The 16,782-nt window shown below is 37.6% G+C and overlaps 2 protein-coding genes across 3 annotated transcripts in view; one reads left to right on the top strand and one right to left on the bottom strand.

Moving 5' to 3' along the window:
- LOC139933808 (uncharacterized) overlaps positions 1-2,953 on the top strand; it is an 80,617-nt gene extending 77,664 nt beyond the window's left edge. For both annotated transcript variants that reach the window (XM_071928025.1, XM_071928024.1), the window contains one exon: positions 300-2,953. In XM_071928025.1, coding sequence (XP_071784126.1) covers positions 300-581 — 282 coding nt within the window. In that variant the 3' untranslated portion in view covers positions 582-2,953. The remainder of the gene's footprint in view (positions 1-299) is intronic.
- A 2,278-nt stretch (positions 2,954-5,231) lies between these two features.
- Positions 5,232-16,782, bottom strand: part of LOC139954314 (uncharacterized) — a 31,101-nt gene continuing 19,550 nt past the window's right edge. Inside the window, exons 14-22 of the mRNA XM_071954066.1 lie at positions 16,436-16,563; positions 14,802-14,960; positions 13,222-13,594; positions 12,446-12,645; positions 12,010-12,177; positions 11,229-11,338; positions 9,215-9,477; positions 7,957-8,023; positions 5,232-7,511 (exon numbers count right to left, since the gene is read on the bottom strand). Of these exons, the coding sequence (XP_071810167.1) occupies positions 7,022-7,511; positions 7,957-8,023; positions 9,215-9,477; positions 11,229-11,338; positions 12,010-12,177; positions 12,446-12,645; positions 13,222-13,594; positions 14,802-14,960; positions 16,436-16,563 (1,958 nt within the window). The 3' untranslated portion in view covers positions 5,232-7,021. The remainder of the gene's footprint in view (positions 7,512-7,956; positions 8,024-9,214; positions 9,478-11,228; positions 11,339-12,009; positions 12,178-12,445; positions 12,646-13,221; positions 13,595-14,801; positions 14,961-16,435; positions 16,564-16,782) is intronic.

Below are 16,782 nucleotides of genomic sequence, written 5' to 3'. Positions count from 1 at the left end.
CTCAAATAGTGCATTACTTCAGAGGGAGCCAATTCTCACAATGTTTTAAACTATCAACAGCTCTCCATTGCTCGTTACTAAATTGGTTTTTATGCTAACAATTGTTTTTAGTAATTACCAATAGTGTCCATACGTGCCTTTAAGGACACATTAAGCTAAGAAGAAAGGGAGAAAGCAGGAAGCAAAACAGTTTGTGATTACTTAGTTTTAAAAATGTTGGACTCTTCCTTTCTCTAACCACACCTCCATAGAAAACAGCAATTTTTTTATAAGTGTCACCTTTCGTCAACTCTCCTCAGGCTGTGGCACCAGATGACGACGACGATGACAATGACATGCCAGACGCCCCTAAGACTCCTATAAAGAAGAAACCGGTTTCCATCGATCACGTCCCGTCCACCAAGAAACTCGACGCCAAGGAGCGCCAGAATCTGATCAAGGAGAAGCTTGCCAAGAGGAAGATCAACCGCAGAGGAAGTAGTCTGGTAGCTGCGGCCGATATGGACACCCTGTCTCATATGATACAGCAGAGGAAAGCTGAAGGACCTGATGAATTGGCTGAGGAACTTACAATGTCTTGAGGAGAACGCCATTCTCATCCTGCATCTTCAAGCTTTCTTACATGTACAGGGGCCGAAAAGCGTTTGAAACCGTTTGTTATGAAATGCATATGGTTAGATAGATAATTTAAAAGTAGAACATAATGATCCACACAAACATGCCTCGGAATTTCACGGTTTTCCTTTTACGTTGAAAGAAACACGGTCGGCCATTTATGGGAGTCAAAAATTGTACTCCCATAAATGGCCGACCGTGTTAGTCAACGATGTAAAAGGAAAACCACGCAATTTTGATGGATATTTGTAGAGATCATTATATTCTACTTTTGCAACATCTTTCTAACCATACACATGTATGCATTTAATAACAAAAGGTTATAAATGCTTTTTATAGACCAACTTGTTGTCCGATCCAAGGCAACGTGTTCCTTTAACCATAATTGCAAATCAATCACAGTTGCTTAGTAAAGTGTGATGTCACAATGCAAATCACTATGGTAATACTGACAATTACTTGTCTTTCGAAATTGCTCTTTGAAATCGACTCCTGATGAGCTCACTCTCAAAACAGTGTTTAGATTTTCTTTTTTCTTAACTGATTAATTATCTTGGAAAGATTGATACATGGCAAGTCACTTGTGAAAGTCTCAGCTGAATACACTTTCTACTTGTTGAGAAAATATTGGAAACATTGACTGCTATGAGGGGCACAGTTAAATAGGCCCAATGTGATGTCAAGACCATGACTATGCCCGAAGCGAGGCTGAGGGCATAGCCATGGTTTTGACATCACCTTTGGCCTATAATATAATGTTAACTGTGCCGTTAATTATAGCAGTCAATATTTCGTTTATATACCGAATAAAGATTCTTCTAATCAACAACCCTGACTACGGTGAAAGGTCATCTGTGAACATGGTGAAGAAAGGTTGCGCCGTGACGCGGAACGCTAGCCGTACATGTACGTATCAGACAGTACACACGAACAACCTATTTGTAACTGTTATTGTCAGGGCGGGCACAGTCAATTGACTATGCTCCGGGAACTATGACGTCATCTTAATAGAATTAGGGGGCACAGCTATTTCCAAAACTCCATTTTTACCAATCAGATTAGAGGATTCCATATATTATGAGGTATTTAAACATGATAAAGTCTATTATTCACAAGAATGTTGAATCCGTCCACGTTTAGCAAGGTGACAGTTAGCAAATTCACGCACTCCGAAGTTTTATAGTTTTTTCTGAATACTATGTCTGAATAGTTATGATTAGATTTGTAATATATTTTCATTTTTTTGTATATTTAGAAGAAGAAAAAAAAAAACCACTGATAATTCAAAATGAGAAGGTAGTTTACTCATGAACAAACTTGTTGATTTGATAGAAAATATCAGTAGGTTTGTAAAGAGTTCATATCCATGATTGATTTATCTTGATGTCTTCCCTATGCAACATACTGGTGCCGTCTATGGGGGGGGGGGGGGGGGCATTTAATAATTAATTAACCCTTTAGCATTTGACATGTTTTTACCATTGTTAATAGCAATTAGATGTAAACCATAGAAAGTGTTTCCAAACTCTGTACATGTATATGGTTTACATACCAGTAGGTCTATAGTAATATTGTATACTTTTTAAATATAGCAAACCATAACATGATGTAATATTTTTTTTAAATAGGAACACCGCCAATATAGGGCTAGATAGCTCAGTTGGTAGAGTGCCGGCACGTTCATCCGGAGGTCGTTGGTTCGAATCCCACTCTTGTCAATTCTTTGTTCAACCCCAAAAATCATTTACAAATTTACCCAGTCAGTTTCCCTTGTGGTTTATATTGATATCTGAAACAAAAAGTCGCATCCCCTTAAGGTGATCCCCTGGCTTCCGCTTCCCAGGTTGTATCGTAATTTGGGTGTGATCCCTGGCTACACGGCAGTTAACGGTTGTATGGATTCTGACTGGCACCCCCTAACAAAGATATTGACAAAATAGGAACACCCCCAAAAATCATAACTTTTTTTTTATAAATCATGGTTTGTAAAGAAAAGCGAATCATCATAAAACATGGTTCATAACTCACGATTTATAAACCAGGATAAATGAGGCATTTTAAAGCGCCCTTATGACTCCCAAAATGGCGCAACCAAAATTTATCATCATGGTGATGTTGTCAATGCTCAATTTCATTGAGCTGCTTTAAAGGGACTGTTACATCATGAACAAAGCAGACCACGATCAGTGGCCATTTCAATGTTTCATGGAGTCGAGTTTTGTTCATCATTTTATAGTGTTTGTACTTTTTTAAATGTAGAGAAAGCTATATATTTTATGGAAACTAATTGTATATTTTGTGTGAAATCATTCTAGAATAAATTGCTCAATAAAATTTATCTAATCTTTATGTCGAACAAGTTTGTCGTCAATGCTGATTGTTTTTCCGAAAAGGCTGAAATTGTGTGGTAGATCATCCACACACTATTTGGAGACTTTGGAACACAAGGTGGCAGCAGACTTGCCAGCAAAATGTCCATACTTTACATAGGGTGCAGCTGTTTAACTTCCCTGGGTCTACCCCACGGTGCTCACTCGGCTAAAGCCCCTGACAAGAGCTAAACGAACACTGCTCTCATAGTGACGTCATGCACCTGGGGCCAGCTCCCAAGTGATCCACTCTACAAGCAGGGCACTGGGGGCTGTCCCGGGTGAGCCCGTGGAATGACGTCAAAGCTATTCGAATACAGCGGGGCAGACCGGGGATGACCCAGGGACGTTAAATGAACGCACCCATAGTTCTGAGCTTGTGCAAAATTCTGAGACCAACAGGTTCACCTGGCCTGCTGTCCCTAAAAGTATCCCATTAACGTATTTAGTGTCGGCCTCTCGTTCGAGTAGGAAGTAAATGAGAAAAAGGTGGACGCCACTTAATTAAGTGGAGGTTAGGTAGGATTTGAAACTTTGCATGGTGGAGATAAATATAGAAGAGTTTGCGGTAACACCATGTAATAACAATCTCTAAATGAGTTGGGGTGGTTCTGAAAAGAACCGTGGTGGTTGCCACATGCTCATCACTATAGCTGTCGACCTCCACGTGGCGGCCGCCTCTTACTAGCCACTTCACAAACCGGCAGTCGAATGGAAGAGAAACGTACCAGTGTGATAGAGTAACACTGGGGCTTTACCTTACGTGAAAGAGAGGTACTACATTAACTTCCGTAAATGAAAAGTACCTTCTTTCACAACGTCATGCACAGATTGCAAAGCCATAAATGCAAATCAAAAACAGATTGCCATAATTTTTAGAAATGTTAAACAAACATTTGAAAATATGTTGAATTCGTTGGAAACAAATCAAGAGATATTTCAGCTCAGAAATATTTACAGTAAATATTGAATTTGGTCACAATTAATTGTGTTCAAAAACAATTGCAATTGTTTTTTAACACAATCGGTCAGCCATAACATTCGACACACTATCAACAGCGAAAAGGTCTATGAAGCGGTTTGGTATTTTAGTTAACTAGAAGTCACATTCTAGAGCGGGTGGGGGTGGGGAATTTCACTCTGAAACCTCAGAAATAAAAATGCATTTTTAAGGAACTTTCAAAAGGACTCTTTCTATCGGAAACTGACTGTATGACAAAACTGAATTAACGATTTCATGTTTTTATTTCACTTTACCATATATATTTAAGTTCTCATGTGTTTGAATTAGTATAAATTAATCGTACAGGTAAACATTTTAGGAAATTACATAATTTGCACAGAATTTCATTGCTTTAGAACTATGGTTAAACTATAAAACAAACAGGATATGCAAGAGTACAAAGTTATAAAAAATACACTTACCATGAAAATATCTCCTATAAAATAAATGTTACTTTAACTATATGAACATGATAAATATGGATAAAATACAATGCACTTGATAATACTACCAGGAGTATACTTATGTGATCTTTACTACAATACTGACAAGAGTGTTAATGATATAGAACCTATATGAAAAAAAAACATTTAAAAATACACTGTAACTGATTATACTACATCAGAAGTATACTGCTGTGATCAGGCCCCAATTTCAGAGCTGCTGGTAGTTGTCAAAGACCAGTCTTCCAACTTGATAGGTCTCAACATATGCATAAAATAACAAACCTATGAAAATTTTGACTCAATTGGTCATCGAACGTGCAAAAGAATAATGGAAGAAAAACACCCTTGGCTTTCAAGATGCCTTGAATTTCGAGACCTCAGCAGCTGAGGTCTCGAATTCAATTCAAATATTTCAGTGAGAAATTACTTCTTTCTCAAAAACTACGTTACTTCAGAGGAAGCCGTTTCTCACACTGCCTTTATACCAACAACTCTCCATTGCTCATTACCAAGTATGTTTTAAAGGAACACGTTGCCTTAGATCGGTTCAGTTGGTCTTTGAAAAGCGTTTGTAACCGTTTTTTATAAAATGCATATGGGTAGAAAGATGTTGTAAAAGTAGAATACAATGATCCACACAAACATGCCTCGAAATTGCGTGGTTTTCCTTTTATCTCATCGACTAACACGTCGGCCATTTATGGGGGTCAAAATTTTGACTCCCATAAATGGCCGACCCTGTTAGTTCGCACAGTAGAAGGAAAACCACGCAATTTCGAGGCAAACTTGTGTGGCTCATTGTATTCTACTTTTATAACATCTTTCCAACCAAATGCATTGTATAAAAAACGGTTACAATGCTTTTGTTTTGACCAACTCGTCCGATCCAAGGCAACGTGTTCCTTTAATGCTTACCTGCTAACAGTTACTTTGAGTAATTACCATGAGTGTACAGTGCCTTTAAGCGCAAAATAATTATGTTTATTAGAATAAGGTTACCAGCCTTTACTATGTCACATGTACAATTTATGACCGGTGTCCTTCTCCTTTTAAAGCCATTGGACCCTTTCGGTTCAGAGAAAAAAAAAAAGTTCACAGATTTACAAATAACTTACAGGGTTTACAGAAGGCAATGGTGAAAGACTTCTCTTGAAATATTATTCCATGAAATGCTTTACTTTTTTCAGAAAACAGCAAAACAAGATAAATTCTCGTTAACGAGAATTACGGATTTGTTTTAAACACATGTCATGACATGGCGAAACGCGAGGAAACAAGGGTGGGTTTTTCCGTTGTTTTCTCCCGACTTCGATGACCGATTGAGCCTAAATTTTCACAGGTTTGTTATTTGATATAGAAGTTGTGGTACACATAGTATGGGCCTTGGACAACACTGTTTACCGAAAGGGTCCAATGGCTTTAACTTGGCAGAAAATTGTTAAGCAATACTTTCTACTGAAGCAGCTCTATGTGATTGAGCCACTATGAGATGGTGCCACTGTCTTTCACTCCACAGCGGTCCCAGGGCAACTGTGACATAACTTCTAACTCCTAATTTTGTTCACTAAGATTGAAAGACATATCAGTTCTTTTTTTACTCAAATTAAAAGACATTTCTCCTATTTTTTTTTCTTTACTCAGATTAAAAGACAACTGCTTTTTCCTTTTTTCTTTCACTTCGATAAAAGCTATAGGTTCTTTCTCCTTTTTTTCATGCAGATTGAAAGACATAAGTTCTATTTCTTTTTTTTTCTTTCACTCAGATTAAAAGATATCAGTTTTACTTCCTTTTTTTCATTCAGATTGAAAGACATAAGGTCTATTTCTCCTTTTTTCATTCAGATTAAAAGACGTAAGTTTTATTTATATCTTTCTTTCACTCAGATTAAAAAACACAAGTTCTACATCTTTTTTTCTTTAAGATTAAAAGACATGTTCTAGTTTTTCTCAGGCATGCTTTAAATTCAGGTTGGAGTACAATAGGGAAAAAAGAGTAAATTAAGTAAAAGAGATCTTTAGTTGAGACAATTTAATTGAGTGATGTGGGAAGGAAGGAGGGGAGCAGAGGCACAAGGGCGGGACTAATATTGGAGATGGGGGTGAGGGCAGGCAAAGTCTTAATTAATACATCATTCATAATTGCCCCCAAAAGACCCTCTCCTTTTGTTCACCATTAGCACACAATGACAACATTACAATACTGTACAATTTTTTCATAATTACAATTGTAAAGTAGTTCAGTGGGAAATAGGGGAGAGTGCAAAATAAGTACATTTTCAAAGGTGGGAAATGTGGGGGTATGATATCCACACCCCACGATTAGGAATGGAAATGGGGGAGTTAGGTGACGATGGGGATGAGTAAATTCAGAGTGAGGGATAGGGATGCAGTTGAGATGGGGAGAGCTTTGAGGTGAGGGGTAACAGGCACTTGTGTTCTGGTCCGCACAATAGAAACCGAAAGAGACAAAACCTCAAACTGAAACTGCACCCTGTCATGTCATTGCCAAGGAGACACAAGGGGGTAGCAAATCAATCAACTACCAGAAAAAGGTTCCTGGCCCTATATTTGTGACCACTGTTTTCTATTTAACTGGTGCTATTGGTGCTTTGATTGGTCAATGGTATGGTACCTTGGGTATTAGCCTCTGTATTGCCTCTGCTTTTAACGCCTGCTGTATTACTGTACTTGGCTTTGCGATCATCTCCGCATTTAAAGAATGCCATCCAAGCTTTGCGAATCTCTTGCTGTCTCAGACAGAACAAGATGAAGATCATTAACCCCTGGAGGGAATTGAAGATGCAGAAGAAGATCTGGAAGACAAAGTTGGCTGTCTCGATGAGAGACAAGAGTCCGAAGACCCAGGTCAGACCAAGGAGGACCGAGATAGCCATGGCGTTCTGGAGGCGTCGCAGTGTCTCCTCCCGCTTTCCCCTGTCTGAGGTAGAGTTGAGGCCCTTGCGGGCACAGGTCAATGTGCGCATGACCAAAGTGAAGATGACAAAGTTGAATAGCAGTACAAGTCCAATGATGAGGATCTGGCCAAAGTAAAATGCGTTACCGGGTTTCAGGAAGCAACTGTAAAATATAAAGAAGATGGATTTGTTTTGATCAAAATGAGTAAACATTCATTTCAAATTTTTGTTGGTCTCTCTTATGTTTCCAACCTTGAGGCTTCAATTTGGTAACGCAATTACAAAACAACCGTGAAAAGATTTCATCCTCTACAAAATAGAGAACATAAACACACAAAAATAATCACGACGAAAGTTGTCCGATGATTTCTAGATACAGTCGAGTGAATTTCCATGGCGCGGTGAGGAGTGAATGACGCTATGTTTAATATTGCGTGAGTGCTAATAAGGGTTAAACACTTGTGGGTGGTTTCCAGGTACTCATTTTTTTTCTTCTTTTACAACCATTGGCACTGAATCTGCTAATAAAGTGCGTATGCAATGTGGCTTCATTTATTGTGTCTTTATCCTGTCTTATACAGGTGAAAAAAGCCAAAACGTGAACTTACTAATCTGCAGTTCCGTAATTGGTGTGGTCTACAGCAAGGATGATGACTACAATCAGAAGTGGCAAACCTGCAACCAAGAAAACACCAGAAAGTAGAATAAACAAAATATACAGTTTCTTTTCCACATTACAACCTAGAAATTTGGCATCCACTGGATGTTTTTAAAATACATACAATACAAAATGTTTAAGTAGCTACAAGACACAATTTCCAATTCTATGATATTTGGCAAGGTCTAAATAGGGAACTCCGAGTTCTTAAAATTTTGCAGACCACTTTTTTTGTTGTTTATTTTGGCAAAGTACATATGTACAGCATCATTAAGCGTTTACCCACTCTGGTTCGAAATCAGTGCTCCACTAATGTTTTCTTTGTTCATCCCCAAATTATTTAAAATTTACCCAGTGTGTTTTCCTTGTGGTTATAACGACTTGATACTTTGAAAAATATTGACGCAAGTAAGCCGTTGGCTACAAATCAAGTTAAACTTTACAAAACATTAATAATATTGTATTAATATTCTGCTGCTGTTGTTCATTGCTGTTGCTACTGCTTGGTAATCTGCTTAATGCTGCTGCTGCTTTCGCTTCTGATGTTGCTTAAAAGCAGTGGACACTATTGGTAATTACTAAAAATAATCATTAGCATAAAACCTTACTTGGTTTTAAAAAAAGAAGGTGTGGGCTACAATTGATTTTTTTCCAGAGGCCGTTGCCACCTACTCCTAGGGCTAAAACAGGGTTACCCCTTTTAAGGTCCATACGGATGTAGGGTTGGGTTTATCAGTCCTAAGCCTGGCCGGTAGAGCAGAAAATACCTTCCCAATTTGAACTCAATTGGTCGTCGAAGTGGTATATACGAGTAATTGGGAGCTATTGATGGTATAAATCATTGTGAGAAACGGCTCCCTCTGAAGTAACATAGTTTTTGGAAGAGAAGTAATTTTCCACGTTTGATTATGAGACCTCAGATTTAGATTTTTAGGTCTTGAAATCAAGCATCTGAAAGCACACAAACTCGTGTGATAAGGGTGTTTTTTTTCTTTCATTATTTTCTCGCAACTTCGACAACCAATTGAGATCAACGTTTCACAGGTTTGTTATTTTGTGCAAACGTTGATATACATGTTGTACACCAAGTGAGAAGACTTGATGGTCTTTGTCAACTACCAATAGTGTCAAGTGCCGTTTAGCTCCTGCTGCTTATAGGACCCTATAATAATGTAATTCTGCAAATCCCTTAATTTTTGGATCCTTACCCCAGGCAGTGGCACACGCTATCAGCATGAAGTGTGACACATTGGCGTTGAGTACTTTGACAAAGAGAAGATACATATTCGTGGCTTCCACGGCCATCCAAGCCACTGAAGCTAGAGTGAAGAAATGAATCAACACCGCAACGATGGTACAGCCGACTGCAGGCTCTGTAGCTTCGATACCGGTCAGAAAGACGAGGTAAAGCCCCAAGAGGGAGAAGGAGAAGCAGATCAAGATCTGCTGAGGGCGCTTAGTGCGAAGTTTCCTGGAAGATAAAAGTAGAACAGAAAATCATATTTGAACAAATCTCCATTAAAGCCATTGGACCCTTTCGGTACAGAAAACAAACAAAAAAGTTCACAGATTTACAAATAACTTACAGGGTTTACAGAAGGTAATGGTGAAAGACTTCTCTTGAAATATTGTTCCATGAAATGCTTTACTTTTGGAGAAAACATTAAAACAATATAAATTCTCGTTAGCGAGAATTACAGATTTATTTTAAACACATGTCATGACACAGCGAAACGCGCGGAAACAAGAGTGGGTTTTCCCATTATTTTCTCCCGACTCCGATGACCGATTGAGCCTAAATTTTCACAGGTTTGTTATTTTATATATAAGAATTGTGATACACAAAGTGTGGGACTTGGACAATACTGTTTACCGAAAGTGTATAATGGCTTTAAAGCTGAATAGTTTTTAAGTTTAGATTATAGGAGTGGGGTCGATAGATAACTGAAAATACACGCAGGTGAAGGACATGGCGTGAGAAAGACAGAAGTGAGTAAACAGGCAAGTCCTGGATCTTACTTTCCTCATTGCAATCTGAAATCCAACCACCGTAAGCTTGGGTATAATGGAGGGCACAGTTAGACAAAACTAATAGGCCTACTTTATAACAAGTCTTGTGTGCTGTTGTGTGTGTAACTTTAGAAAACTTAAAGGAACGTTACAGAACTGCCCAGGTCAAAATTCCAGTTGAACCTAGTTAACTGTGGGGTCAACTGGTTCAACTGGATAGTGATCAAACTCGTCCATTTTTTATATTAACCAACTGGTTTGGACTAGGTTTAACTGTGTTCAACTAGGTTGAAATTATAAACCAGTTGGTTTCTGTCCATTTTCCATATTAAACCAACTGGTTTTAACTGTGTTCTTAACTAGTTTATCAACTGGTTTCAACTAGTTCCAGTTAAACCCAGTTTAACTAGGTTCAACTGGAATTTCGACCTGGGTGGTAAGAAACAAAAATCTTGATGATCACAGATTTACATAAAACTTACACGGTCTAATGATGATGAGAGTAGAAAACATCCCTTGAAATATTTCCGTCTGAAATGTCATATTTGATGAGAAATAAATAATATAATTTCACGTTTGGAGTTTATCGCTCAGTGAGCAGTTTTATTCATGTTAGGTTGGGCATTGATGCAATGCAAAATTTGTAATCGGTTTTTCATTATTCTCTTGTGATCTAGATGGCTGATCGATCTCAAACTTTGACAGGTTTGTCAGTTAATGTATTGGGTGGATTACATATAGTGCTTACACTGCCAGCGACTGTAATGTTCTGTAATGTTCCTTTAAGTTTCTGTTGGGCCTCAAGCAGGGTACAGTGCATAGTTGACTTCAAAAGTTACAATAGACCCTTCCCACATGAAGAATGTAAAGTGCACATAGCGCATGCGCATTAACATTTTGGTTGGCAAAATGAGGGAATAACGCGCTGTTTGTAAATGGCTAATGGCTGCGCGCAGACGCGATTGCGCGTCTGCTTAGTGCAAAACTCTATGGCGTTTGCAAACCAATAGGGTCTTACGCATGCAGTATACTTCATGGGAAGGGTCTATTATAGGGCTCAAGAAGGATAACACACAGTTGACTAAAGTTGCCAATGGAGCTCAAGCAGATCGTATCTGTGCTTGAGTCATCATTGGGGCTGAAGGGTGCAAAGTGTGAAAAAGGCACCAGACTTACACAGTTTTCTGTACATGAGAGGAAGCCATTACTTACTTGATGTAGAGGTACGTGATGATGGTGATAAGGAGGGCAATGACAGACACAGCACATCCAATTTTACTGATGATACTTAAAACAATATTCTCCTGGTTGCCATAGATATCCTAGAAAAACAATAGCAGAAACTACATCAATAATCACAAGTGTTTGGTACCTCTCACTTGTCCTTTTTGTGCCGCCCCCTCCCCCCCCCCCAATAGTTATGTCCCTCTTTCTTGGCCAAGCCCCTCCCACTCTCCTGGTCCTTGTTTTACCTTGATAACAACACATATAATTAACGTATTCTTCATTCAAAATGTTGAGGCACTATTCCATCAAGATCAAAGCTGGATACTTTTTGTGCCGCCCCCTCCCCCCCCCCAATAGTTATGTCCCTCTTTCTTGGCCAAGCCCCTCCCACTCTCCTGGTCCTTGTTTTACCTTGATAACAACACATATAATTAACGTATTCTTCATTCAAAATGTTGAGGCACTATTCCATCAAGATCAAAGCTGGATAAAGTTGAGACTTTTAACAATCAAGGTAGGGCAATGAACTTCCCTGAATGATGGGGTATAATGTTCCCTCAAGGGTGTGTAACATACCAAACGGACAGCACAACCAACAATAATTTTAAAAGTTACTCAGTAAGTTACTCATCAGTTTCGTTTGTGGTTTATTACTTCAAAAGTTACTCAGTAACATAAAAGTTACTCATCAGTTTCCTTTGTGGTTTATTACCTGATATTAAAATAGAAAGTTACAAATAAAAGATAAGTTGAGCAATGTCCTTACCACTATCACAGCAAAGCTCGTCAAGTGGTCACAGTGACACACCGTCCTGCTGTTGTTGACTAGGGCTTTACTGCAGCCCTCACTTGACCAATCTCCAAAATCATTGTTCAACGAGAAATTCCAGAAGACGCATTGGGACCCATTGATCATCTCATCGGAGCCACTGACCTGAGGGTTGCACGGTGCAAGGGCATGGTATGACAATATGTAAATAGACAATGATAACTAGTTCTTGTGTATCACATCACAAGGGTGAATCAATAGGTTTTACATTAGTGTCTGCCGTCAATTTCATCAAAACTCTTCCTAACTTAGGATTATACATGTAACCTTAGGTTCGGACGAGTCCATACCTAATGCACTGTAGCATGTAAACTTTAGATTAATCCTAAGTTAGGACAATACTTGTCAAAAATAACTGTGAGGGAAGTCTTACATTCAGGGGGAGAAAAGCGCTGATGACTGGCTGATCCATTGGGAGATTCTCAATCTTAACGCCCTCAACGGTGGCAGCAATGACGCGACTGCCGACAGCACGACGAAACATTTTTGCCGGGTCCTCTGCCTCCTGTAATGAGGGGGAACGGAAGAGCTTGCTGGTCTGGTACAGGAAGAAGCTGATGGGTACCGTCTCGCCTGAACATCAGGAACAAACAAACAATATTTTATTTACATTTATATATATATATATGTGCAAATCAAACAGTACAATTAGCGCAAAAACTGGATGAATATAAATTTATTTTATTATTTTTTTTTCTCTCCAGGGGAAACCATTTAGTGAGAACACTAATTTTCTTAGGTACCAAGCATGACACATCCATTACAACGTTTTATAAATATAGCTAAAAAAAGCAACACTAGAAAAATAATTAAAGTCATACAATTGAAGTTGCAAGAAAATAACGTAAGAAAAAGACACCAGATTCAGATGCTTGAAGTCAAGACCTAAAAATCTAATTCTGAGGTCTTTAAATAAAATTCATTTTAGTGGAAAGTTAATTCTTTCTTGAAAACTACGCTATCAGAGGGAGCTGTTTCTTACATTGTTTTATACTATCAACAGCTCTGTATTGCGTGTTACCAATTAAGTTTTTATGCTAACAATTAACTTTGAGTTATTCCAATAGGGTACAGTGTCTTTATTATGCTTTAAAACACAAAACCATTGCAATGAGGATTAATTAAAAGTCATCTTTAGAAAACACGTACCTGCTGTGACGTAATCTAATACTGCAGCAGGCACCAAGATTGACGATTTCACCTCTGCAACTGGGATGCTGTTGGGCTCATAATAAATTGAGATGTCCTCCGTCTTCAGAGACCCCATCCCGGATCCCTCAGTGATGGCGGCAAACCCCAGTCCAGTTCGGAGGGATTGCTGGGGTATAACGACTGCCACAACAGCGATGTTATCCTGTATTTCAGTGATGTTGGCTGGGTAGTCGCTCATCTGTAGCGCGTTGATGTAGGTTTCCAGGGCTAGTATGATGAGGGAAGGTGAGGTGTCATCGCCGAGATTGTCAAACGTCTCCTGGTCTACTTCCTGGACGTTGCTTACAATTTCAACAATGTTTGCTGCAATCTGTGGTGTACATGAAATCAGAAGTAACCATTATAATAGCAAAAGATTATTTTAGAGTGTTAGATAAAAGCCTGGAATTTCCAGAGGGCAAGTCCATTTTCATTTTGCAAAGGGAATTTACATTGAAAAATCTGAACTTTGTTATCTTAATCTTTAGTTAACCATTTTTTTCTTTTAATTTAATTTTTGTTTTTATTATAGCGTTTCAAAAACTTGCATTATTATAAATTGTTCATTGTGTACCTTAAATTGTTACCATTATAACTATTATTACCATAATTTGTTTTCATTCCTTTTTTCTTCTAATTTTTAAACTAGTTTCATTATCTTTTTACTTTATTTTAGTTCTTATTTATTTAATAATTATTTTTATTTATTTATAATCTGTAACTATTTATTGACTTATTTGTTTATTTAATTATTTATGATTTTGTTTTCTTTATGTCCTCATACAATTTTCAAAAAAGGTATTTTTCGCTTTTGATAAAAAAAAACTGCTTTTGCTCACCATGAATCGGCTAAATATTTTGCCATAAGCCAAGATCGACAATGCAAAGGGCAAAGCAAATTTTGCTCAAGAATGCAATTGAAAAAAATCAAAATAAACATACGATCGAGTCGAGTACAACAATAAATGCAGGGCAAGAGCCCACTTCAATAAAGCTGTTCAGCCGAGAATTCTACTTAGCAAATTTCTTGGCTAAGCAAGAAATGACTGGGGTACCAGTTGCAGCTATATGATTAATGATAAAAATAGTAACTTTTGATTATAGAGCACAATAATTAACACTTAGTTCTCTAAGCACTTTACAATAAAGGAGTACGCTAAACAATCTACATCAATGCATATAATGTGACAAGTAATACAACTACACTATAAAAATAATAATAATAATAATAAAAAAAACATTTATAAAGCGCCTTATATGCAACTTCTCAAAGCGCTGTTACACAAATATAAAAAACAGCAACATATTAAAATACAAGGAGAAAACACTCAAAAAAACTTACAATACGCAGATAGGCAAAATACATACTAATAACAAAAAAGGAATTTAAAAAGAGACGATAACAAATCACAACAAGAATAGTTTGTGAACTGTTTGGTTTGCTGGCTGGTAAGCTTTTTTTGCAAAGCCAACATTTTTTGTGCTAAGCAAATTTTTTTGCTTAACAGGCTTTATGCAGATGGGCCCTGATGGCGTACCTCAGGTGAAGGGGTCATCGAGACCGTCTCAACCTTGACGATGTTGTTCAAGATTTCAGCAATTGCCTTGATGCCAGTCTCATCGATATCAGAGTAATTTGACGACAGACTGACGGTCTCCTTGGCTACCTCATCAACATTCTCAGGAGTGACCTCAACCTGGGGAAGGAAGAGCAGAAGTTTATTAAAGCCACTGGACACTGTGAAAATTTAGACGCAACTGATCATCAAAGTTGCAAGAGCTTTATGAACGAAAAAACACCCTTGTTGCACAAAATAATGTGTGTGCTTTCAGATGCCTGCAATAAATTCTTTGCTTGTTACGTAGTAAGTTTTTATACTTACATTCATTTGGAGTAATTACCATTAGTGTCCAGTGCCTTTGAGACAAAACCAAAGAAAAGTGATGGCAAAAACTTTACTTTGGTAAAACGAAAAAAATGTTCAAAGACTGGCCGTGAAATATTTCAAGTTTGTAGAGACCAAACAAAATGTAAGAAGAAAAAAAAATGAAAAAAATAGTTAATGGCCCGACGTTTCGACCCTAGCAGAGTCTTTCTCGAAGGCTAAATGACAACACAACAAACATGAACAGCTAACTAAGTGACCTGTTCATGTTTGTTGTGTTGTCATTTAGCCTTCGAGAAAGTCTCTGCTAGGGTCGAAACGTCAGGCCATTAACTATTTTTTAATTTTATACCCTCGGCCCATTTGGTTGGTAAGTTGTTTGCAACAGCTAATTTTATTTTCGAAAAAAAATAAATAAAAATATGTAAAAACAGTTTAAGAAGTAAAAACAAATACACAGAGAAAATAAAATAAAACTTTAAAGTAGAAATTGAAACTTTGCATTGTGGAAGTATAACTAAGAGATGTTTGCAGTTATACCATGTGGATATCTCTTGTTGATCAGAGCATACTGATTGAAACGTTGAGTCGTTAACCACTGATTCTTTGAAGAACCAACACTACTTAAAAGAGATATTAATGTAAAACTCACTTCTCAAAGTTTTATGAAATATTGAAGTTGTTTTTTAACCATTTGTGGTATAGACCAGCCCCTTCCCCCCTTTGCCCCTTTCATTGTTCAGCCCTTGCTTTGTCTGTGTTATCTATCTATCTATCTCTCTTTTCATTTTTTGTCCACTTGACTCTTCATGTTATACTAGTGGAATTTTGTTTGTGTGGTTGTCATCATTCAAGAGAGACTCTGCTATAAACTCTTTCAGTGCCAAAGTCGTACATGTCTGATTTTTGTTTGTATGTAATCCAAAAGTGCTAATATCATACATGTACGATCTATTTTTGTTTTCATGTACTAAAAAAAGTGTCATCAATTATACAATACATGTTATAACACAGGAAAACACTATTGGCAGTCCAAGACAACACAAAAATCAGCTAGATACAACTTGTTCGGTGAGAAAGATTTTTCACTCCTTTTTTTGATACAGAAGCTTGAAAAACAAACTCAAAAAGCTGGGCAGTTAAGGTTCGAAGTGGGCACTAAAAGAGTTTAAGTAGGTTGAAAAACCAAGCCATTAACCATTCTTTGCATTTAAACAAAAAAATTGAGATATACACATATATAAATATACAATTTATGTTTTGTATAAATGACAACAATGACTTACATTAGCCAAGCCATCCAGAAGATTATTTACATCTCCACCTTTGGAACAATCAGTGATGACTGGATCAAGCCACTCTGCCTCAGTAATCAGATCTCCAACACATTCTCTTGTTGCAAGAGGCATCCCAGCTGCAACAAACAAACAAACAAATAACACCATCCATGCAAGTACCCCGCAAGAAAATTCTAAACATTTAAAATTGGTTTAATCACTGTTTAAAAGCACTGAACACATTTTGGTAATTAGCTTTTGTCAAAGACATTCTCCCCTGGTGTATCCCAACTGCCAATATATGCATAAAATAAAACCTCTGTGAAAATTTGGGATCAATTGGTCATCGAAGTTGC

This window comes from Asterias amurensis, chromosome 2, assembly GCF_032118995.1.
Source record: "Asterias amurensis chromosome 2, ASM3211899v1".
NCBI lineage: Eukaryota > Metazoa > Echinodermata > Asteroidea > Forcipulatida > Asteriidae > Asterias > Asterias amurensis.
This window is presented reverse-complemented; position numbering and strand designations above follow the sequence as displayed.